The sequence below is a fragment of the Globicephala melas genome, chromosome 1 (genome assembly GCF_963455315.2).
Source record: "Globicephala melas chromosome 1, mGloMel1.2, whole genome shotgun sequence".
NCBI lineage: Eukaryota > Metazoa > Chordata > Mammalia > Artiodactyla > Delphinidae > Globicephala > Globicephala melas.
Genome location: NC_083314.1, coordinates 93,515,813 through 93,541,510, shown reverse-complemented (window position 1 = coordinate 93,541,510; position 25,698 = coordinate 93,515,813). Strand labels below are relative to the sequence as shown.

At 38.1% G+C, this 25,698-nt stretch overlaps 1 protein-coding gene across 3 annotated transcripts in view; it reads right to left on the bottom strand.

The window, feature by feature from the left end:
- VAV3 (vav guanine nucleotide exchange factor 3) overlaps positions 1-25,698 on the bottom strand; it is a 396,567-nt gene that overhangs the window by 171,746 nt on the left and 199,123 nt on the right. For all 3 annotated transcript variants that reach the window (XM_060301805.2, XM_060301801.2, XM_030868866.3), the window contains exons 11-15: positions 22,845-22,913; positions 21,118-21,204; positions 18,111-18,196; positions 16,468-16,600; positions 15,964-16,073 (exon numbers count right to left, since the gene is read on the bottom strand). In XM_060301805.2, coding sequence (XP_060157788.1) covers positions 15,964-16,073; positions 16,468-16,600; positions 18,111-18,196; positions 21,118-21,204; positions 22,845-22,913 — 485 coding nt within the window. The remainder of the gene's footprint in view (positions 1-15,963; positions 16,074-16,467; positions 16,601-18,110; positions 18,197-21,117; positions 21,205-22,844; positions 22,914-25,698) is intronic.

The following is a 25,698-nucleotide window of genomic DNA, read 5'->3' as shown; positions in this document are numbered from 1 at the left end:
AAAAAGGCTTCCTCAATAAAAACGAAGAGTAATCAAGTTTCCTGGATCATACACTATCTGTGCTTTTTGATCAAGGGTTCACAGTTAATTTCTTTGGCTTTGCAAGTTGATGTGTTCTACTGAATCAGCACAGACTATCAACCTGATTTCTTTATTGAGGTTTTGAGTGTAGGCAATGCCTTCATTTATAATTAAACTAATTACACTACTTTTGAGTATTACATTATCATCATTATAATTCCACAGATGGAACAAAGCCCACTTAGTGAATTTTCCTGATGGTTTACAGGATAAGTACGCAGAATTTAAAGTACATTATCATCGTTAGGGCATGAAAGCACCAATCTTCTCAGAGGGACCACATTATCATTGTCCAGTATGCGCATTCATGCACGTTCTTGGAAACACACACATATACACATACACACACACAGAGTACTAACGGTTTAATGTAATTTGGAGAAGCAGAAGAGAACAAGCACAAGAGGAAAATGTCATAACTGTTGTGCAGAAATAAAAGAGGATGAGATTCCACTATTATTTTTGTATCACAATTAGCTTCCACACTTCCCACACCTTCTTTTGCCTTTCACAAGCCTTCAACAAATTCAACAAAGAGACTGTACAGAGTCATACATAAGAGCGAATTTTCTAGTGGTGAAGGCAAAAAATAGATCACAAATATTCCTGTCTCCCTTTTAACTAGTGAATGAATTAAGTCCCAGAGAAGGAAAGAGTCTTGCCTGAGTCCCTTGGCAAAGTCAGTGGTTGGACTTGGATCTTGCCTTATCTATTTTCTCTTTGTCCAGCACTCTGAATTCCACCAAAATGTCCTCTCCTTTTGGTTCCTATTCTGTTTTTAGGATGATGAATATGATCTCCAAATTAATTCTCAGAATCTTCAAACCCTCATTACTATTCATCATTAACATTATCCTCAGATGCCTTACCTTTCCTCCAAATTATTAAAAATACTACTAAAGCATACTACTAAATTAATCATTAGGCATTTAACCTCTAAACACCTTTATGAAATCAGGTTTATTGGCAACTTTACATACATGTGAATTCTCACTTTCCAAATGAATTTAAAAACCAATTGCAAATAGTCTACTAATAAACAATTAAAATTAATATTTGACTATTTCCCCCAATCAGTCAGATATTCAGATTGTCAACCTACCTAGTATATTCAAAATGGCCAGCTAGCCATATTTTAAATTAAACATAAGCCCATGGGATCTAGCCTTTGTGGACTTTGCACGTTTAGACTTGTGTCAATATCAAGAGTCAATACAAACCTAATACTAAAACACTCAATCTCTTATGTTGAAATTTTATAAAACCAAGGCATCTCTTAAAGCATCAATACCCTTTTAGAATCATTTTTAAAACCCCAAATAAACTCAGTCTAAGGGGAGATTCATTATAATTGAATATGGAATTGCAAGTTGGACTGTGCAACACATTAAACAATTAAACAAGCAAGAAGTTTAATTAAATTTCCAATTCACTTTGGGCTCACTCTGTCCTGCAATTATAATGTTTCATACTGGTGTCAAGTGTTCAGGAGTCAGAAGTGCCCTGATGAAAAGAAATCTGCAGTGTCAGTGGTGAGCAATGTATTAATGCCAAATAAACAGTGCAATGATGGGTCCCATTGCTGATATCCACTGGAGGATGGTTGAGTTTTCCTCTCTACCCCAAGTCCACAGGTCCTTAGATAGGGGATTCGCAGCTTTTCATGGTAAGGATATTGGGGAAAGAGGTAGACTCGCCCATTTTATGAAAAAGGAACCCGCTGATAGAAGGTTTGCCTTGGAAGAAGAAGAATCGCCAGGAATTAAAGGACTTGGGATCTAGTCTAGTTCCTCTGTTTGCTACTCCTGTGGTTTGGAGCAAGTACCTCTGTAGAAAACGTTACCCCCGGTCCAAATGGATACAAATTCTGAAGCCATCCAGTACATAGACATTTAAAGAAAAAAAAACAAAACATAATCTGTTAATTGCTCTATCTATAAAATTGCTGAGGTTACAGGGTAATGGGTATTGCTCCTGACTTCTGTGGTTCCAAATATATGGCTCTTTATTACATTGCCCTGAAGAAAAACCTTCACAAGGAGAGTCTCATGTATATGTATTATGTACATACATAAATATGTATATGTAGAAATGTGCATAGGAGAAAAACACAAAATGTCCCTAAATCAGCTGTACTGAGGAAAAGGCTTAGCACAGAACTACTTATCAACCTGCACAAGTCTAATGCCACAAGCCAAAAGAATGCTGAGCTATATAACTAGATAAAATAGTGTTTGCAAAACAAGAGACACTAATGCAAGCCTAGGGCTCAAAGTACAGAGTCATCATTGTCACCAAGCATCATTTTAATCTTGATACTTCCTATCTTGAAGGAGTTAGAACAGTTTCTAATTCATCATTCCTGGTCTCCGTGGTATGTGGAAAATCCATTAGGTTGCTCTACAGTGTTTCTTCTAGTAAATCAAAGCCCTGCAAAACAGTTTAGTTTTTTCTCAGTCTGAAAGATGTTTAGGTCATGATAATTAGAAAATGCAATTCAAACCCCAACCACAATTAAACAGGCGAGGAATAGTTTCGCCTTAGTAAACTACATATGACATCAGGTCTATTTTGTTATGTATGAAACACTAGTTCCAAGCCATCTAGTTTTAAAATGCATGGACAGCGACAGCTTTAATTTAAGATGCCGGTGTTCGATATGTCAAAGCTCAAATATTCTCTGAGAAGGAGCCTTAATGCATATATATTATTAATGTGCTATCAGAGAACAGATCCCTGAGTAGATTCTGACCAACGAGTCATTAGTCAAAGACTACATAAAGCAAATTTGGTGTACGATAATAGATGAGAGAATTTTATTTCTGGCTGCTCTTGCTATCCAGGGAGAAAAGAAACAAGGAAAAATACAGGAATTCTGCAGTTTAAGGTTGGAAGACAGAAAAACTGGGTTTAATAAAACATCAGGTTTATTCCTTACTAGCCATTGGGCAAGAAACTCTTTGGAGTAAAGAATGGGGAAAGCACATCCTGGGACATGGACCTGGTAGGCTGAAAGGAGCATGGCTGGGATCTCAACTCCATCATGAGCTGTGTGGCTCAGGCAGGTTACTTATATCTCTGTTCCTTAGTTTTCTTATTTGTACAAACAGAGATAACTGCCCCCCTCATGAGTTTTGGGAAGATTTACAAGACAAATATCAAAACCATATAGCATTGTGCTTGGAATAGAATGTTAATGTCAGAAAATGTTAATTCTCTTATGGGATCGATGCAAGGAAGGACTGAAAGAATAATAAATACAGAAGGTTTTTTTGTTTGTTTACTCTAACAAACTTTGTTAAATAAGACAGCATTATTTTTTATGAATTTTTAAATTTATGGAGCCCATTAATTTAGGGCATTTGTGACTTTTGAAATTACCATCCTTTTTTTTTTTCAAAGGGCTGGCTGCTTTGTGTAGACAGTGATGTTACAAATATAAAGGTGTGGATTGGACTAAACAATTAAACTAAACCCATTGACCACTGGAATATTCTAATCACTTCTGAGGCGGATAATCTGAGCTCCCAAATCTCAGTGTTTCCTTGGAGAAAAATGTTTAGAAGAAAGCCCGCTATTCTAATAAGCGACAGACAGGTCAAACACATGGTCCAGATAACTTCAAATCTGGCTCTCCCCAGGAAGAAGAAGCTATTCAATGGTAGTCCAGTTTATCCTGAAGGAGGAAAATGACAGTGTTTTCACACTGCGTTCATACCTCCAGTGACTTATGTAATACACAGCCACTGCTACCTAAGTACTGGACGAAAACACACACACATATTGATTTAGAACTCAACTTAATCCACCTTGAGAACTGGCCAGGGCTTAGTCTCAGACCCTGAGCCTTCTCCTCCCCAATTCTTTTACCTGTAAAAAGGGAATTTAAACTTTGAGACTAAAATCACATAATGCAAATGGCATCAAATCAAATAAAATCAAGTCTTTGCATAAATCATACTAGGCTCAATTCTATGATAAGGTGACCAGAAATCTTGCTATTAATTAACTTGTAAATTAAGACAATTTATTTTACTCTCAGGAAATTCTTTGAAGCCCAAATCATCCTTACTGTTAATAATATTCAATGCTGTTTATTATTTGATTCCATCAAGATAACCACCTCTTACCGAATCACTAAAAAATAAGTAGAAAGTAATTAAGTTCTAAATTATATTTTTCATCGAGTGTATGAATACACTACACATGAATACCTCTTGCTTATAAAACAAACTGGTGGAAACTTTCATCTCTGGAGAACAATAGTAGGTATTCTTGCTATAAATGAGACAGCGTGGTGCAGGGGAAAAGCTCTGGACTGAGATTCAAGACCAGTCTCTTTTTCACTTACTAAGTGAAACACACACACAAAATACTTAATCTCTTCTCTCTTTTCTGACTCTATGTTAAAGATAATATCTCCCTGGCTATCTCACAAAACTCCTTAAGAATCAAATAAGGTATTATCCAAAAACACTTTGGAAACTATAAAGTACCATATAAGAGTAAAGAATTATCCCTATATGCTACCAGACTCTAAATGCTCTAACATGAAGGAATTAAAACCTGAAATCTTCCTTATAATACTCAGAATCAAAAAAAAAAAAAATTGTCATGCACAATTCAGTCAGAAGTCCCCAAACTGATTTCTGAACCCCTTGAAAATTTAAATTGTCTCATTTACCTTTTTGTGGGAATGATAGCAGCTAGCATCATACCTTGCCTATAATATTAGACTGACATTAAACATTCAATTTACCCATACCTTTATCTGATCAGATTAGCATTCTACTCAACTAGTTAACGAAAGAATTCTCCCAAAGTTTCTCTTCATTTATTCAAAGGGAAAGTATGTTTAAAACATGGACTTGGAGAAGAGCTATTCTCAAATATCTGAAGGGTTACCATATAGGGGAAAGAGTTAAGATGTCCTATTTGGGCCCAAGGAGGGACGTTAGGAAGTTATACTTGAATAGACATGTTTCAATTCATTATAAGGAAGAATTCTCTACAGTCAAAGCTAAACAAAGATGGAGCAAATAATTCCAGAGGTAGTAAGTTCCTCATCACAAGAGGCACTCAAGCACAGGCTACAATTAGAAAGAAGTTGTAGGAAAGGCTCAGGTGTTGGAATAAAGGAACATTAAACACCTCTTCAGAGTGTTTATGAGTTCATAAAACATTACAGTTTTTTAAGACCTTGATTATCACAAACTGGCATTCAGAATAAACGGGAGAAAAACCACCTTGAACAAATTAATTTTTCCGAATTACGTATCAGTGGTAAATGATATTTTTCCTAATTATTTTAAGCAAAAAATGCACATACTTAACCTACAACAGCTTACTTTTCCTAAATTAAAAGGAAAAGGCTTCAGTGCAAATGCCTTCCTTAGATCCTCAGAGGGCCAATAACTCTTTACAAATTTGCCCGAGAGCATCGCATGCATTGGATTTTTCTATGTTCAAATGTCCAACTCCATTCTCCTTACATCAAAATAATGAGTGGTATAAACTATTTCATGTACCTTGCAATTTATCACTGTTTTGCATTGACATTATAATGCTGACTTGAAAATATAAGCCTTGTTAGAATGTAAACTCAGTGAGAGAAAAGAACTTGTCTTATTCATCATTATATTCTTAGTGCCTAGAATAGTACCTGGGCATGTATGGGATGCTCAATACACAAAAAAATAAATGAACACAGATATATAATATTCAGTCTCATTCAGTAATTGTTTCAAGTATGACTTTCTTATCTCTTCAACCAGACTGCTACTGCTTACTATCCCATGAAGAAGAAAACTGAAGTTTCTCTCATTGTTCCCATTGTAAGGATGGCCAACCTTCAACTGCAGCTTATTTTGTATTGTGTAGCCCAAAGTAACAATTCCTGTGACCTAACAATTTCTTACCAAGAAATATCTTAAAAGTAGTACATGTGACACTAACTGTAATATTAGGTTTAGACTTATAAATTAAAGCTTGCTTACTATTTTAGAATTCACTGATTATGTCATTTTCTTAGAGGAAACAATATATATAGTTGACTCACTACAACAAACGGTTCCAAAACAAACTATTCTTTGTGTTAACTTCTATATAACCCAGACAAGCTGGAGAGAGCAGTGACCACAACTGCCCAGTTAAACTCTCCTGCTTGCACTGTTACTGTTCTCATATACGAAGAACACACACACACACACACACACACACACACACACACACACACACACAATGGATCAAAGGCTCTGTTATAAAAGCTCAGGGACACCAACACTAATTCAGCTGAATTTTATCTGCATTTATTTTTAACCAGAGTAATGCTTGTTTGCTGATGGAAGTTTTGATATCTATCCTTCATTCTTCCTTCTGCCTATGGCTTCTCCTTCCTTATAAGCATGCTCAGGAATGCCAGAAAAATGTCAAATAGGTATTAAATACAAGCTGAAAAAAAGGAGAGAGGTTGATCTCCACTAGGCAATAACAGAACAAGAATAGTATTTAATATTTACTAATGCTTTGTCATGCGTGAAATGCTTTTGCATGTTTCTGGATCAAACAGGCTACTGAAAAACTCCATTTTATGACAGCTGTGATTTTTCTGAGCACTGTCCCGTGTCCTACTTCCTTTTATTGCTGCCAGGAAACTGTGGTTTAGTTCCCTATACTGACTTAACTGCCAATTTTGAAAGGTTATAGACAATACATGAGATTCGGGGAGAGCTGTGCTGGCTTCAACTTGGGAGATTAACGTGAATAGGTCAGTAGCATGAGGCTCAGCGCAGCCTGGGGGGCGATGGATCGTGTCAGCATGGATTTCATATCCACAAACAAATTCTTCATATTAAAAACTGGTAGTGAAATCCTTTAAAGGAGAATGAATAAAAGGTTGTTTTTAGAGTGAATAATTTCTCCCAAAAAACAAAAAAGCATGTGGGCAGACAAATTCAGAGATGCTTTATGGATTGATACTTCGGTAATTGTGCCTGTAAGGTTACCAGTTTCCAAGTAGACACTGATGGGCTTCAGACACTGAAAAACTGCCAAAGCAGATGTCACTGTAGTCAAATGTCACCCCCCACACACAGCTCATCCAGGAAGGCTCACCCTTGGACCAACTCTTGACACCACCATAGCCTTCCTTCACCCCTTCTAATGTTCCTCAGTGTGCTCTCCAAAGAGGAATTTCAGAATAAACAACAGGCACAAGTGTCATTACTGGTAGGAAGAAAATGCTTCAAGAGCACAAAGAGCCATCACTGACTAGAAAACAATCCTTGCTGACGACTGTTGAGTAGAGACAAGTTTACCATGTTGTTGCTACTGGCCTGGATTCTTGGGGTCTCATAGTGCTTTCCAATAAACCCCATAATAAAACTGAATGAAACCAGATACCTGGATGGCATTTTTGATATTCAATTGGTCAGTACAAAATAATGCCAAATACATATAATTCATCCAGGTATTTCTGTTCTGGTTTTGGTGGAGTAGAGAACATTTTGAGGCTAAATCATCATGATGACCTAAACAGGAATTAGTGCTAGTGAGAAAATCACACTTCTACAAAAAGCCACAGCATGGCACCAGTAGAGCTGAGACCTTTTGTGGCAACACATACTCACTACATTCCCTAGGCCTGAATCATCATCTCTCTGCTGTAAGACAAGTGTCGCTAACTACAGCCCACAGCCTATCTTACTGGAATATACCACACTCACTCATTTATGTATTATTATCTATGGCGGTATTCTTACTATGATAGACCTGAGTAGTTGTGACAGAGACCATAGGGTCCACAAAGCTGAAAATGTTTACTTTCTGGACCCTGTTCTAAGAGATGAAATTCACAGTCTCAACAGGTACTTATTTATATATTTGAGAAGATCCCAATGGATCTCCTAATGAAGAAAGCAAACAAGAGGAGGGAGAGGAAGGGAAAGGAAGAGGAGAGAGAAGCAGTAGTACCATTATCCTAGTAGTAGTGGCAGTAGTAGCCAGAGCAGCAGTAGTTTGGGCTTGCTATAGAATTCTCTGATTTAGCTTCATGTAGATATTGGGGGAATCTCCATCTAGGCAAAAATATAAATAAAGTCAGTCTATTTTTTTATTTATTTATGTACTTACTTATTTATTTATTTAGCTGTGCCAGGTCTTAGCTGCAGCACACAGGTCTTCATTGCTATGTACAGGATCTTTAGTTGCAGCATGTGAACCCTTAGTTGAGGCATGCGTGTGGGATCTAGTTCCCTGACCAGGGATTGAACCTGGGCCCCCTGCATTGGGAGCATAGAGTCTTAGCCACTGGACCACCAGGAAAGTCTCATAAAGTCAGTCTTTTAAATTTGCACAATAGAATGTCAAATCTGTTGCCAAACCTTTGATATCATAAACATGGGTCTCTCATCAAACAACAACAAGGACCACCTCTCTTGAGACACTCACCAGATTTTTTAAACCCTGAATTGATGGGTAACACAACACAGCTTTATCCCTCCAAATCCCGGGATGGCTAGGGGAGGCACCCTCTCTCTGGCCTGACTAGCCACCCCCTAGAGGAGAAACAGTGAGGTCAGGTCCTGGTCCACTGCAGGGAGCAACATACGGTGGGGAGGGTCACACTCCAGGTGCCACTGAGGGTGTTAAGGAGACCAGGGAAATGGGAGAGGGAACAGGCACGTGAAATGAGTCTCCCTTGTGACGCCCATCAGTATCACGACATGTAGACAGTGATTGGACTTCAGGGGCAAAACAGAGAAGAAGCAGAGCCGCTCTTCTGAGTCTGACAGGTGGAAAAAAATTGAGCAGGTCAGGAATCGGGAGTGTGGACAGAGAGAAATATGAGGAAGTAGGTGGTTTTGAGCATCTCAGACCTTAGAACCAGTCTAAGTTCTATATCCCCTACATCTTCTAGAGGCAAGAGGTCCACGATTTGCATATTGTTCTGTAGTTTTTAGCAGAAGTATAGATTAGATCAATATTACTTGAAAGAATCTAGGTGATGTGAAAATTAGCCATCCTGCTTGGTTTTCTAAGTTCATCTAAGCATCGAGTAAGACTGCCCAAAAGAAACATACATAGATGGACAAAAAGAAACATAACCTGGAAGCATCAGGTAGGTGTCTACAAAAATGCCTTTAAAAAATTGCAACAACCTCATTTTTGAGGGATAATTTAAGAAAAATAATAATATATGACATCAACTTCTAGAACTTCAAAAAAATCTAATGCTGCTCGTGGAGAACATGTTTTTCTGTATCTCTTACTTAAGGATCCACGTTATAAAGCCTTCTTATCATACTAGTGAACGTTTCTTTCCCTCAAGGACTGTTGTATTATTTTGTGAGACAGTAAGAATTTCTTAATTCATCTTTTTTTTTTTAAATTGACCTTATTGTCAGAAAACTTAGAGTAGAATTTCAGATTTATAATAAAAATATGATTATCTACTATGTGCCAGGCACTGTGCTAGGATTGATCATGCATGGGAATAGCATTGACAAGATCCCTGTCCTCCTGGTGTTTTTAGTCCACTGGGAGAATAGCCATGAAATAGACAGCTAGATCTAATGGTAATGCCCTCAATCCAAGGGCCCAGGCAGCTCGGCCTTGGGGCATTAAAGGTATACACAGGGCAACCAAATAACCAAAAGGCAATTTCATTCTTTACGTAGCATTTTAAAGGACATCAAAAGGAATATAATTCAGAGTCTACAGAAATGCATTTCAAAAGTCCCTTTTCCCCTTTCCAAACCCCTCAGACCCCATAGCTATTCCAGAGCCTCACTCATACCAAAACCCAAAACTTTCTTTGCATTCCCAGACCCATGAAGCTTTCTTTTTCCCTTCTCCCAACATTATCTACGTATTCAATAGTTCAATTTAGCTTCTCTCCTAATAAGCAATAAAGAATCCTTACTCTTTTGGAGGAGAAAAGACAGGTAAAATAGAGTAGGCAAGTAATAGATTATCTTTAACAAGGAGGGGATTGTCGGGTCTCTAGAAGGCTATAAACACTAAACTTGGATAATTTTTGTCTGGCCATATAATTACAATTGTGAGAGAATACTAGGGAAGTGAGGTTACTCATTTAGCATAGTGGTCAGGAGAGACCTCTCTCACAAAGTGATATTTAAAGTCAAGATCAGTAGGATAAAGAACCAGCTACCCAAGGAGCAAGAGGAAAGACCATCTGGTAAGGAAAGTTCACGGTTGAATGCCTGAGGCCTGTGCATATTCTCCAAAAACTGAAATGCACTCAATCTAGCTACGGCAAACAGGTGTGTGATGTGGCTGAAGAGATGGGTGGGATAAAACCATGCAGGGCCTTCTGAGGTCCTGGTAAGAATTTTGATATTATACGGAGTGCAGTAAATAGCCAACAAAGGCTCTTAAGTAGGGCAGGACACAGCAGATCACCCTGGATGCTTCTGGAAGAATGGAGGGGGCAGGGAATGCAGAAGCTAATCAGAGATGTGGAAGGCTTAAACCAGGGAGGTGAGGGTGAAGATTACAAGCAAGTGGTCAGATTTAATCTGCAGAGATTGGTGAGAAACTGATTCCATGTGGAGGGAAAAGGCAAATCTCGGTCCTCCATCTAATTACACTTGAATAGATGGGATTGGGAGGAAGAGACTATTTTCATAGAAATATCAAGAGTTCAGTCTTGAAATAAAATCCACTATATATTAACTGAACGCTATTATATTTAGAAGCTACAGTAATTAAATTCAATTGCAATAGCTCCCTCAGTGCTATATAGCCAGGGCTTCCAACAGTGTCTGGCAACAAAGCAAATGCTTAGTAAATATTGGGAGAATAAATGCAATTTCCTCTGATAATTACCCTTCTGGTATTCAGAATCTCTGAGAAATACCTTTAGATTAAAACAAATTATATTGGATAAAATATAATTTTATATTTTAAATGTGAAAAACATACTCTTTGCTTTCATATTCAAACTCCAGGAGGCGAATTCCAAGAAAACGTTCTTATCTAGTGGAGCCTGAGTCTACGGAGAATGCTTTGAAACATTGTTCTGTTTGACCTCTGATTATTTAAATTTTTCTTTTTAATTCTGTGGCATGTGTGCTTTCTATGGTGAGTGACCTCAAATTCCTTCTGGAAGTAAATGGGGAATAAATTAGAAAGCTACACTGTGGCTCAGATGAAACGTGATTTGTGAAGTTTCATGGCTGCATTCCCGCCCCTGCCTCACCCCACTTGGAGAGCGCTTCTTTTCAGGGGTTCATCCTAGGGAACGAAGCTCAGGGGCTGCCCCTCCAGATGACAAGGCAGCCTGGTCCCAGAGCCCCTCCCCAGCTCCAGAATTTCCATACCCCCTTTTCCTCGTCTTCTCCCCACTCTCACTAGTCTTAGCAGCTAACAATATATGCTGGGCTCGTATTTTAGCAGACGTTAATGGTCTCTATGCTATTTTTCCTTAGGTAAGCCATGTGGCACTGTTCCTGGCGTGTGGCACACAGTGAAGAAATCTTGGTGTGGTAATAATGGTATATGCATCTTCAAGGGGGCTTTCTTTATTCAAGGGAGTAAATATAAAATGTTAGAATTTCAAGAATTGGGTGAAGCCAGTCAGAAGAAATTCCAGGCAAAAGGGCCTTTCAGTTCCCTTCAATAAATACTACAGAGGCTGGTTCAAAACCTGCCACTTGCTACCATACGCAATGCTTTTCTGCCCCTGTTCTACTTTTTCTTTCTCTAACTTTTCCTTTCAAAAATCTTATTATTCTATTACTCAATTTCTTTATTTTACCCAACTCTGACTTATTTCTAGAAAACTTAAGGACACTGTCTGATCCTCCAGGTCCTAGTCACAGTGAAAAAAAGAAAAAAAGAAACCTGATTTCAGTTTTAGATAACAGGATTTGAGTCCAGGTGCTTATTTTAGCACCTTCCTGGTTAAAAAAATTGCTGGGAACTAAGATCCTGAACTCTATTGTAAATGTTATAGCACTGAACTTGTACAAATGTGCTGAAATACTCCTGCCATTGCTAGTTTCCTGAGCTATAAAATGGGTATGACGTGTTTATCAATTTAAATCTAACAGGAGAAAACATTAAAAACACTTGATTTAAGGGATTTGGGGAAAACACATCCATAGCTTCCTAACAATATTTTGAACATTGCTATGGGCAACGTTCACATCCACACTTTCCAACATCATTATGAAAACTAGCCTAAGCTAATAAAATAACATTTGCCATCCTATTTCACAGATAACTAAATGGAATTGTGGGAAACAGAGACAAAAAGCCCTTTTGAAAATAAATAAGAATAAATGATGTGTATCAATTAGGCTTTTAAAGATATAAATATATTATTTAGAGTGGGATCCCCAGAACTATAGCTCTTGAACATTATTTGGCTCAAAAACTGTTCAAACAACCTCAGAGCAATCAGTCCTGCTACCACTTCTTCTCACAGGGAAAAAAGAAAAGAAGACATCCTTCTTCCTCCCCTATCCAAGTGGGTCACTGCTGCTTTTCTGTCTGTGAAGCCTTTCTTCCGGAGGTTTGCCAAGTTTATGTGATCCAATGCAGATAATGCTGGAAGTGGCTATGGCCAACGAAGGTCAGAGAATAGGGCTACTGAGTGGGGATGGGGGTGTGCTTGGGAAGGACAGAGGCTGAGATTTAGGTCACCTCTGGGGAGATCTGAGTTTACCGGATACTTACTGTTTATTGGTATTCATGCTTTTCTATGGTCCATTATAATAGTCTAAATTAAGAGCAGTATTCTAAACTCCTTAAAGGTGATTTGCAAGTTTTTTAAAATAAAAATGATCCAACCATCCTATAAACAGCAGAATTGCCATCTTCTGTAAATAGAACTGGCAAGCATTTCGTCAGTCTTAAAATATCACCTCCCTTGATTTCCTGCCCCCCTCCCACCCATGCCACCCTTTCCTTTTCAAAGGTCCTTAAAGCGACACTCCAGAATGCTCTAGGGGGACCTACAGGGCCCCTGTTAATGCCAAAGAGACTGGAAGAAGCTGGTCTGTGGCGGGACACAAGGCTTACTGTTTATCATGTATTGTCATGAATGCTGCAGGATTTCTCAGTCTTCTTTTTCTCTATGGCTTATAGACTAAGAGTACTTGAACTTTAAATAGTGGATAAAATAGCAAAATTTGAGCCATAGGCAAAGTCTTAAGCTTCAGGACTTAGATTATTCTACTTTCCTGAGCACAAGACAAGCAAGACCTGTCTCACAAAGCTGGAAGCAGGACTTTCCTGCATAACAAGCTTCAAAAGAGAAAGGAGGAAATAAAATAATGGGATATTCTGATGCTCGAATAAAATCTGACTTTTATTTTGCCTAATTTTAATTTACATGCCATACATGGCATAATCCCTGCTTCAAGAAGCCCTCAACTTTGACTTTGAGCAATTCTCAAAAAAGGGTACTTCCACCCTCTCACCATCTGCATGGGCAAGTCAGTGGAACTCTAAAATACAAACAGAGTTTAATGGATGTTTAATGACATTGTTGAGGTGCTTGGATAAGGCTCAAAGATGAAGAACCCCACCCAGTTTCCCTGTGTGTGGTACAGCCATCTTTCCTGTGATGGAACAATTTAAAGCTACCCATACTCTTCCCTTATGTATATACCTATAAGGCAGCGACTGATAGCTGCATACAGCTACCCATTTCTCCTTTCTTCCATAATAGGAGAACCTTGATTCGTAGCCAAGCATATTCCTGCCCAGAATGAAGATGGCATTTCTTGGCTCCCTTGTCAGATGTGGCCACATGACTAAGTTCTGGTCAGTATTATGTAACAGAAGTTGTAGCATTTCTGCAAAGAATCCTTAAAAATGAGGATCATCTTCTGCTGCCTAGAATGTAGATTATATAGCTAGAGCTCCAGCAGCTATCTCGGACAACATGTGACCAACCTTGAGGACAGAAGCCATGCTGACAATGGCAGAGCAGGAAGATCTGAGCCTGGGTTCCTGGCAATACCCCAGAGAGCCCAACCCACCCCTTGTCTACCTACCCCAGATTCTCTTCCATGAAAAAGAGAGATAAGCATGCATTTTGTTGAGTCTCTTGCATCCAGAGTTTAGCTGTTTGATTTATGGCAAGTGAACAGAATATTAAGTGATGCGCCTATCAATACAGTCCAAGGAGCCCACCTACTCTGGACAACAAATTTAACTTCCCTCCTCTGCAGAAATTCCTTCACTCATGTAAGGATCATATGAACAGAACCCGTAAGAAAATACCAGCCCGGCATCCTTCTCACAAGAGCAAAGGTGTGAGATCAGCTCTGCCTTTGCATATTATCAGCAACCCCAGCATCCTGTCACTCCAATCCCAACTGCTCAAGTCCAAATATTGCCTATCACTTGAAACCTCACTACAACAGCACACTAGGTTTATGATGTAGCCCACAATTCATCAGAGACTGGGTGGGCGGAGGTCACCGACTTCCTCACTTGTGACCCAAACCAAAAAGGTCCCTGTAGAATAGCCATTTTATGGATGCATACAACTACTAAGGTCTTTTAATTATTATAATCAATAACAATAAATTTTAAAAACTACAATAGTATACTGGAAGATGTCCTCTGAATTTATAAGTCCCTATAGGTATATTAGGATCCTAAATACAAAACAATATTAATAATAGTGATAACAACAGACACCTCTTACAATTCTATACCATATCATTGCTGTTGTACTATCTGGCCACCATTCTGCATGACACATATATCTGGAATTCAAAATATCATTATCCCTGTTTTAGAGGAGGAAACTGAGGCTCTGAGAGGTTAAACAAATTGGCTAAAACTATGCAGCCAGTCCATGGCAGGGGTTATTGCTGAACCCAGAATCGTCTATAAGCTTAAAACTATTTTAGCTGCACAATCGTATGTCTCAAAGTGCTAGAGAAAATAATCTAAGGAAAATCTCTATTTTTCTCCCCTCAGAACTACAATAAAATATTCTAATCCTATTTCCATTTTATATTAACATGAGCATTTCCAAAAACGAAGCAAAGGAGAAAGCAAACAAAAACTCTGACAGAATTTGTCTGCAAAAGGTAACTAATGCTAGAATACATACGAAGCAATCACAGAAGTGTTCTTTCTTAATTTCACCTTTTGCTAACAGTTTCAATTTCAGGGTGACCTATATGTTTCCATAACAAGGATCATTATACACTTTTTAATCCATGAACCTCAAAACTGAAAAGAAACGCCTATTATGACACGTCCTTGTGTAATCACGTCTCTGTATGCATTCCTTTTTGAACACGTCTGATTTATTTCCCACCTCTTTGTTGAGTTTCCACTTTAATAAAAGGAAAAAACACTGAGAGAAGTCAAGCCCTGAAAGCATTCATTGAATACGTCAAGCAATTTACCCAGAATTCAAACAATAAATGAGTTAAAAACAAACAGGAGGAACAAATCAATCTTTCTATTAAAAATAAGATATTTGCATGTATGTATGTACGTGTGTGTATGTGTTTGGGAGTATTTCTACTTAATTTAAAGATATATATAAAACATGGCAATTACATTAAAAGTTTATCATTAGAATAATTAATATTTTCGGGGGCTGCTAAAAGCTAAAGAATTAAAATATGCCCATGAGAAGAAAGTCAAACAGAAGGTTAGAGCTCCCTCTTTCTTTTTCTTGAAGAAATTCACCAAAACATCTCTCCCAGGAGACCAAAGTTATCAAGCTGACAGCCTCGTAGCATAGCACTCATGCTCAGAGCAAAGTGTTTTCACAGCCTCTGTACACATGCTACAAATATTAGAGTATGTTTATTGGTAGTTCATTGTTCATAAGAAACTTATGCAGTAGAAAAAAGCACTTTTAAAAGTAGAAATACTCACAAAGCCATTTCAAACTGTTCCAGCCACTTTTTCTTTAAATCTTTTGTTTTGCAATAAAATTCTAACCCATTTTGTCCTTGGATATGGATGAGGTAGAAGCCATAAGACCACTGTTAAAATTAATATTCCTCAGGTTAATAGGTATCATTGATTAATAACATCATGTTTCCAAATTCACTAACACACCACCATAATCATCCACAAACCACCCATAACATTATCATCAGACAAACTGTGAACAATCAAGACTACTGTAGTCAACTTCATATCTAGAACAATTGCTATGCCAAGTGCATTTTGCTGCCTTGATCATTAGGGCATTAGAGGGGATCATTATCACCTGTGGCACTGTCCAATTATTTCTCACAAAGGCTTGCTTCTAATTAATCTCTAGAAACAAAAACACCTGGATGGATAAGCGGCCTCTCACATTAATGTATTAGCATACTTTCCTTGAATAGTCAAAGTTATGAGTAAATTAGTTATTCATTTCCAAGAATTTACCTTTTTATTTTCCTTATCAGTTGTAGGATTGTTGGCTATTTTGTACTGCTGAAGATCTATTATTTCCTTCATTTCATAGTTATCACCTTTCCTTTTACATACAATCACTGCCAAATCAAATAAGAAGATATGCCTGAGAGAGAGAGAGAGAGATTTATTTAAACGGTTTGGAAGCATGTGTATTAATTCTTCTCAGATAAAATTTAATTTATCCAGTGAGTTAAAGACAAAGGTAGTGTGCACATTGAAAGAATGAACTGTGTGTCCTGGAACTGCCCTTTACTACATGAATCACCCTGCTGTGCCTCAGTTTTCACAGTTAAAAAATAGGCAAAATTATAATGAGAACAATATGCACAATGCAGAGTTACCGTCAGGAACAATGAAGCCCTAAAGTGTTGTTCGTGAGCTAGTACTTTCTTTCTTCCAGTTTAAAAGCTAAACATTGATGGAATAATATTAATGACAACAATAGCAGTTAACTTCTACTGATGTTACTAGGAGACAGACAGATTGTCTTGAGAAGCGTTCACCCCTTCCACAAAGATGACTCAATTTAAATTCCCAGGACCATCTCCTGAGGTACGTATTATTATCATATTCATTTTACTTGGGAGGAAGCTGAGGCTCAGAGAAGTTAGATAATTTTCCCAGGGTTACACTGGGATGCACAGCAGGATTCACTCTTGGGTCGACCTGTGGAACCTGCGCTTTTACCCTGTATGTTGCTCCTTGTGACTTAATGGACAACCTAAAACACAAATTGAGTGGTACCTGACCCAAGTGTAAGCTAGAGAAATTATGGTTAAATTTACATGTTGATATTTCTCTTCTATCTTACTAAAAGCAATGTAATTGGGGGAATAAAACAGACCTTATAATTCTATCATCCAATACCAATATTTGTATCTTTTCGAAAACTCTCAGTGATTAACATGCATACATTTTTTTAAAACAATAATAATGAGACATTCACGTAGCTCTATTACTTGCATCACTTTCAAAGCCTTTTTTCCGGGAGAGGCTAAAAGGATGTGTGTCTCCAGGGAGCTACCTTTAGAGCCTGGGTTTCAAGGTGGAAGCAAGAGCTGATGCTGCCCCCTACTGGTTGACTTTCTAGTTTCCAAAGTTTCCAGAAAATGGCCATTTCAACTAAATAAATCAGTTTACCACATAATTAGCTCAACTAATCTTTAAGGACTGCACCTACAAATTTCCCTCGAGAAAATCTCACTAAATGGCCTTCACTTGGACTTCCTTAGGACATGTTGTACCGTTTTTAGTTCTTTTAAAATGCATACCAAAAAATAAAATTAAATTAAACAATTGTGTTTTTATAGTAGTTGTCTATTATTGCTTTATTGCTACTCTCATCTTAATGTGTACTTTTTTTACTCTAGCTGACATTCTATATTTGTCTATTCCTTCTTAAGAACTCAAACTTAGGCAAATCAACAGATACCAGAACAAAGAGGGGAATACCTAACATATCTATATGAGAAATTAAAAAACCACAGATCCATCTGACCCCTTGTTTTTATTCCTTTATTTCACTCCTTTGTCCTGGAGGAACTGTTTTTAAGATTTTCGCAATCTCCTGATCCTAATAACTTATTTTGAAAATAAGTACCGATCCTTCTCACCTTTCTTGTTTTGTATGCTTGTCTAGAGTGGTTATTCGAATTTCACCATCTCCCTGAGGTCGTCCAAAAAGCAAAACTGGTTGGTTCTAAAATATAAAATGTGCATCTCAGTTTTTCATAATCACATAAAAACAGAAATTAACATTACTGAGGCTATTTGCTAGGCACAACTATCTTATCACAACTTTTATCATTTTACCTTTTAACACACTTATTCTAAAAAGCTCAGGTCTGTACGATACACTTTAAAAACAGCCTGTCCTTGGTCATCCCAGGAGGCATACTGAAGACATTAATTGATTTTACTTACACCTCTAACGGAGAAGTTAGCTACCAAAAGAGAGAATTAATTGGAAAAATGCAAATCACGAGGAAGTTACAACAACTAATATTTACTGAGCATCCACTGTGTGCTAGCCACTAGGCACAGGACAAAATGGCATAGACTCTGCCCTCATGAAACATACTGCTCAGTGGGGGGAACAAATAGTCAGAGAAGAATATAATTACAACCACGTGGTTGCCGTGATGGAAGAGCAGAGGAAGCATGCGTATCTGGGGGACCTAATTTGGTCTAGGGAGTCAAGGATGGCTTCCCTGAGCTAAGATCTTAAGAATGAAAATTTCTGACTGGATGATTAAAAATAATGAGTCATTTCCCCAGAGACAGAAAATAAAAAGTTTTAAGTATTTATGAACACCTACTCTACAAGGTGCTAAAGGAAAAGGAACTGACTGAAAATATCACTAACATCTATGAAATTACGTTCTAATAAAACAAGATATGTAATGAATTAACTGTACTACAAGAAAGTATAAAAATAAATGTTTCTTATCTGTATTTTTTGCAGAAACAGAAAACGCCATCCTAAAACCCATATGGAATTGCAAGGGACCCTTAATAGGTAAAACGATCATAAAAAAGAACAGAGCTGGGATCTCACACTTCCTGATTTCAAAACTTATTACAAAACTATGGTAATCCAAACAGTGTAGAAATGGCATAAACACAGACTTCTAAACCAATGTAATACAACAGAACATCCAGAAATAAGCCTTCACATATATGGTCAAATGATTTTTGACAAGAGTGCCAAGACCAATTCAGTGGGGGATAGGAGAGCCTTTTTAACAAAGGGTGCTGGGGAAACTGGATATGCACAGGCAGAAGAATGAAGTTGGACCCTTACCTTATACTGTTTCCAAAAATTAACTCAAAATGGATCAAAGAGTTAAAACTACAAAACTTTCAGAAGAAAACATAGGGGAAAAGGTTTATGACATTGGATTCAGTAATGATTTTTTAGATAGGACACCAAAAGCACAGGCAACAAAAGAAAAGATCGATAAGGTGGACTTCATCAAAATTTAGAATTTTGCACAAATAACACTATTAACAGAGTGAAAAGGCAACTCACAGAATGGTAGAAAATATTTGCAAACAAAAATGTGGTAAGTATTGATATCCAATAATTCATAAAGACAGAAAGTAGAACGGTGGTTGCCAGGGGCTGGGAGGAAGGGGGAATGAAGAGTTAGTGTTTAGTAGGTGGAGAGCTTCAGTCTTGCAAGATGAAAAGAGTTCTGGAGATGGATGGTGGTGACAGCTGCACAATATGAATGTATCTAACATCACAAAACTGTACACTTAAAAATGGCAAATTTAATGTTTTATATATATTTTACCACAATATAAAAAAAATACAGCTGTCCAGGCAATGTGCTATGGAATTACAAAGAGAAGGAATTAGGGATCCTTTCAGATGAGGGAAAGAATTTTTTTTAAATTGGACCTTGAAGAAATTTGATAGGAAATAATGAAAAAAGATATTCTAGGCTTTGACAAGATTAAAATCAAAGGCAGAACTATAAACGCAACTATGTGAAGAGGTAACCAGAGGCTACTGTGATTGGAAAGGTGGCAGATGAGGTCCTGAAAAGGGGAAGTAGCTGTATGTGTGGAAAGAAAGACAGACCAAAGACGTTTCAGAGGAAGAAGCAATAAAATTGCTCTACCAAGAAAAGCATCTTAAATCTATTCATTTATCTGTTTTCTCTCCCCACAGCTTTATCCAAGCCTCCATCATCTCTCTTGAAACGACCTCAATGATTTTCTGACTGGTCTGCCTGATGAAAGGGTTTTCATGACACTTAAATCAGACTGTGAAACCCTCTGGTAAGAACCGTTCACTAGCTTCCTACTGCAATCACTACAAAATCCCAACTCAGCACCTTGCCCTCCAAGGCTGTGGTGTGTAGTTCTCCTGCCCCCACTCCCCCACTTCAGAGCCCACCCTTCTTCCTTTCACTCTCAATTTCCAGCCTCTCTTGTCTTGCTGCTCCTTGAACAGCCCTGGCTCTTTCCCATTTCAGGGCATCTCACTTGCTATGGCTTCTGCCGGGAATCTTCTCTCTGCAGACCTTTGTGCCACTGGCTTCCTCTCATACTTCAGGTTCAGGTGACAAATGTCTCAGAAGGACTTTTTCTGAGCACCTTATCTAAACTAGGACTCCCCTCACTATCCTCTGTTGCAGCAACCTGTTCACAGCATTCATCTCAATAGAGAGAACATTTTTAGACTCTTTTTACTGTCTCCTCAACCATGAGAACATGTTGTTCATAGTTACAGCCCCGGACCCAAGCAAAACGTCTGGCACACAGCAGTCACCCAGTAAATATACATAAAATGAATAAATTAACGGGACTCCACCATGGTTACGTATGGGGGTGAGGGAAGGAAAAGAAAAAAAAATATGGGACTGCTGCAGGGAGAGGCATCACAGTGTGATTAAAGTGACAGGGACAAGCAATGGCAGAAAGTCCCTGGACGATGATGTATCACAGGTGCCACTGAACGTTCATCCCCGTGGATGCTGCCAAACAGAAGTCGGAAAAAACCTAGAACAACAGAAACTTGAAGGTAAACTATTTTTTTTCCAAAAACAACTGCTAGAACATCCCCCAATTTGTGGGTTAGGGGAGCTGGATGGAATGATAATTACATACCAAATTTTCTATAGATAGCTGAAATTGTTTAATTTCACGAAGGGTCTCATTATCTCTTTTCACTTCATTCACATATTGTGCCAAGTCCTAAAGAATAAAGAGAAGGGGAGAAAAAGAAGGCAAGATAAGATTAGACAAGAGATGAGCACTGTTTGAAAGAAAACATCATTAATTTCATTAATAGTCAAAAGTTACCACTATAACTTTTCAATGACAATAAAATGAATACCTAATCGAAGCTGCATCTCAAAAGCAATTTAAAACTGTCTGGAGTACAGCTGGGAAGACTGAAGCCTTGTCATTTACCACACCCCTGAGAAGAGTAAGGATCAAACACAGAAACAAACAAAATATGCTGCCATGCAGAGCAACAAAAAGGAAACCAGGTCGGGAGCGTGTAAATTCTAAACACTGACCTTGAGAGAATCACACTTGAACTTGGGTTACAATAAGGGCAATCATGAAGGATTAGCGGGGAGAAAAAAGTAACTAAAAGTTAGACAATGAATCTAGCAGGGCTGTTGTCTGCATCCAGTTAAGCATCTCGGTTCCTGAGAGGGTTCAGTCAGGGAAGCCAGGTCAATTTCAAAGAGTTAATAAAGGGAAGTGAAGGAGAGGAGAGAAACCAGGGAGCGTGAAAATGAACTAAAGGGCACAAACAATGCTGGCCCTGTTTCTCCATGTGCCTTCACCTATTTTAAAATGTCTTTTCTCAAATTTGAGGAAACATTAGCTAATCTTTCCATACTGTAACTAGCTATTTTTATGATACGTGCTCCAGATTTTTCCTGTTTTCTGGGTTTTCTTTTTTCCCTACCCTCTTATATTTATCTGCAACAGCAGGAACAGAACTCAGGCAAAAGCAGTTCCTAACTTTGTTCTAAATGAAAGCCCGACTTTTCATAGGATATATCTATAAACGATTTCTTTAAAAAGATTGGAAACTTGATATGATTTTTTTTTATAATAATAAATAATGATGGGCTGTTTCCTGACAGGGTACTAAAGTCAGCTAAACACAGAGCTAACACTGAAACTGGCACAAGGACACAGAGAAGTAATTATGCACTGCTCTGGGCAGAGTCACATTGGCATTTTGTTTTGACAACAAATATTTGTGTATGTTTTAAGCTAGGGACAAATATTATTTCTTTCAAAAAGTCCGGCATAGCGTGGAAATCGGGGTTTTACAGATTCCCCAATATGTTCAAAAAGCCTGCCTTCACCTACTTCTAGTGCTTGATTTTCAGATTTACCTGAAATAGAAACCCAGACTGATCACTTGTACTGGTGCACAGCATCCAAAAAGGTAAACCTGGCTGACATCCTCACTTGAGAAAAATAAGTCACACCAGGGTTCTGAAGTCATCAGCTAAACTGCTGCTTGCACAAGCCAATAGGTTTCTACTAGCAACCATAAAAAGAATGTGAAACAAAACCATTCTATTAAATCATTCCTGGTAGTTATGGAAATTGTCATACTTTCATAAATACTGAAAGTTATTTTAATATACCTCTTGGTTTTATGCTTTTGTCCAACAATTAAATCCATGCAAGGATACTGATTTCAGTTAAAAATATCCAGCTCTCCCCTCCAAAAACAAACCTATGCAAATACTTATAATAACATCTATTAGCGTATCATACATATGTATTAACAGTTTACATTCTATTGTTTTTAGGCAAGAATTAGAAATACAAACAAGTTAATGCTGCATTCGTCTAACCTTCATCGCATCAAGAGCCAGTTTCAAATTTGCCTTCTCCATAGGATCAGTGGTATGTTTGACCAGCTCCTATTTGAAAGATATATTTTAGTACTACTTCCATCAAATTAAAACCAACACATAAGAAAACATTTTACAAATAAACCATTTTTATCATTATTCTCACCATAATGTGATAAATCTGATTTAACTAGGCTCTGTTTTCATCAAAAATTTCAAACTGTAAGAAGACCAAATAGATATCAAAAGGACATGAGACAATGGTCAGAAAGGTTTTCCTTTCAACGTTGAACGTGAATTCTATCCCCCACCATCACACTGACACTCTTGCCAGATGTTAAGAAAGATTCCCCTCCTTGACAACTGAACTGATACTTTTTTCTTTTTTGGCTGTGCCACATGGCACGTGGAATCTTAGTTCCCCGACCAGGGATCGAACCCGCGCCCCCTGTATTGGAAGCGTGCAGTCTTACCCACTGGACCACCAGGGAAGTCCCTGAACTGATACTTTTCACTTGTTATCAAACTTGGCTTCTCTATGGCTTTGGATTCTGACAACTCCATCTCTCCTTTGGCCTCAGGGACATCAGGCTCTTCTGTTTGTTGTTGTTATTTTTGTTAGTTCATCTTAAATGTTGCCTATTCATTTGTCTTTCATACCTTCTTCTTTCTTTGCACCTTAGAAATGAGTTATTATTCCCTAGATTTTCACCTTAGTCTTCTGTTATCCTTACGTTACATACTCTGTGAATTCTATCACAACCATTGCCATAACATCGCCTATCACCTAATGTGACAGTCACCCGCAAATGAATGTGCTCAACCCAGAATTCACGCCTGAGTCCCAGACTCATATGTCCTATTAAATTGTTCTACCTGGGTTTCTCACAAGCCCCTGAAATACAGCATGTCCACACTTCATGCACCTTCACCCACACCCCTACTCTTGTTCCTGTTTATGTTTTACTGAATGAGGGCACCTCCATCACTTAAGCCAAAACCTCAAAGGTGCCCCTGACTCCTCCCTCTCTCTCACTATGTTCTGTTTGTGTTAACTTTGACCCTTCCCCTTGAAACCTCCTCCACTGGCACTACCTCGGTTCAAGTCCCTGCTCTCTTTCAAATGGGTGACAATAGGCTTCTGATTCATCTTCTGACTTGCAGTCTTTCCTTGCTACAATCTAGTCCCTCGATTGACATCAGAGTTAAATCTCTAAATGTAAACCAGATCCTGTTACTTAGACTTCTGGGAGGTTCACAAAAGCTTCAGGTTGTCACGCATACCTCATAGATGCTTCATGATCTGAATTCTGCAAACCTCTCCCAACTTCTCTCTCCACTTCCTCTCAGACAACCTATGCCCTACTTCTACTAAGTTAACTGCAATTCTCAAAATAACGTTCTAATATCTGATCCCATTAGGCATGATGTTTTCTCTCCAAAAAGCCCTTGCTCTCTGATCCACCTGTCAAACCGTCATTCTTCCTTCAAAGCCCAACTCAAGAAACATTCCTCTGTGAAGCTTGTTATGACAGAGGCCTCTTCTCAAGCCATAATTAACTAAGTCTTTATTTGTACCACTTCTGTACCTTCTGCATACTTATCACGTCGTATTGTACTTGGCAGATTACATTTCATTTTCCCCAATAAAACAGTGGACTTTATCAGTGTGAGGGGGGCTGTTTTACATTGTTGAGAGACTCACACTGTATGCAGCTCATGGGATCCATTCAAAAATCTTTGCTGAGGGGCTTCCCTGGTGGCGCAGTGGTTAAGGATCCACCTGCCAATGCAGGGGACACAGGTTTGAGCCTTGGTCCGGGAAGATCCCACGTGCCGCGGAGCAACTAAGCCCGTGCGCCACAACTACTGAGCCTGCGCTCTAGAGCCCGAGTGCCACAATTACTGAAGCCCGAGTGCCTAGAGCCCATGCTCCACAACAAGAGAAGCCACTGCAATGAGAAGCCTGCGCACTGCAATGAAGAGTAGCCGCAACTAGAGAAAGCCCGCGTGCAACAAGGAAGACCCAATGCAGCCTAAAATAAATAAATTAAAAAACAAAATCTTTGCTGAATTCAATACCAGTAGTGTTTCTAGTTGTAAACAGAACCTACAGATATCAAATCTGTTAAGTATAATAAACTTGTCAGAGTGATACTCTTTTGTTTCTATTTTTACTTTTCCTCTATTAAATAATAACAGTATTCTCAAAGTTTCAAACCCCCCACTATAAAATATTTTAATTTTATAAATCCATGATTTCAAATCATAAGGCATTTCAAAAATGATTTACCCACTAAAATACAGCAGTAAGTAGAAAATATTCAAATTCATACCATATTTATTTAACACATTTCTAAACAGTAGACAAATTAATTCTACTCTACACTATTTTGAAATGGAAAAACATTTCTAGAATTTTTATCTAAGTGTGGTATCCCAGATAAAACTTTTCCTATTTTAAAAAATCATCATGGAACTAAATATACTTTTGAAATTTAAAATATCAAACAACCCAAGAGAAATGAGCAGAAAAAGTTCACTGACTTTCCAAAAGGTAAGGTCATATTTTATACTTTTATAAGTCTGCTTAAAATCTTTTTTTTTAAACATCTTTATTGGAGTATAATTGCTTTACAATGTTGTGTTAGTTTCTGCTGTATAACAAAGTGAATCAGCTATATGCATACATATATCCGCATATCCCCTCCCTCTTGCGTCTCCCTCCCACCCTCCCTATCCCATCCCTTTAGGTGGTCACGAAGCAGGGAGCTGATCTCCCTGTGCGATGCAGCTGCTTCCTACAGCTATCTATTTTATATTTGGTAGTGTATATATGTCCATGCCACTCTCT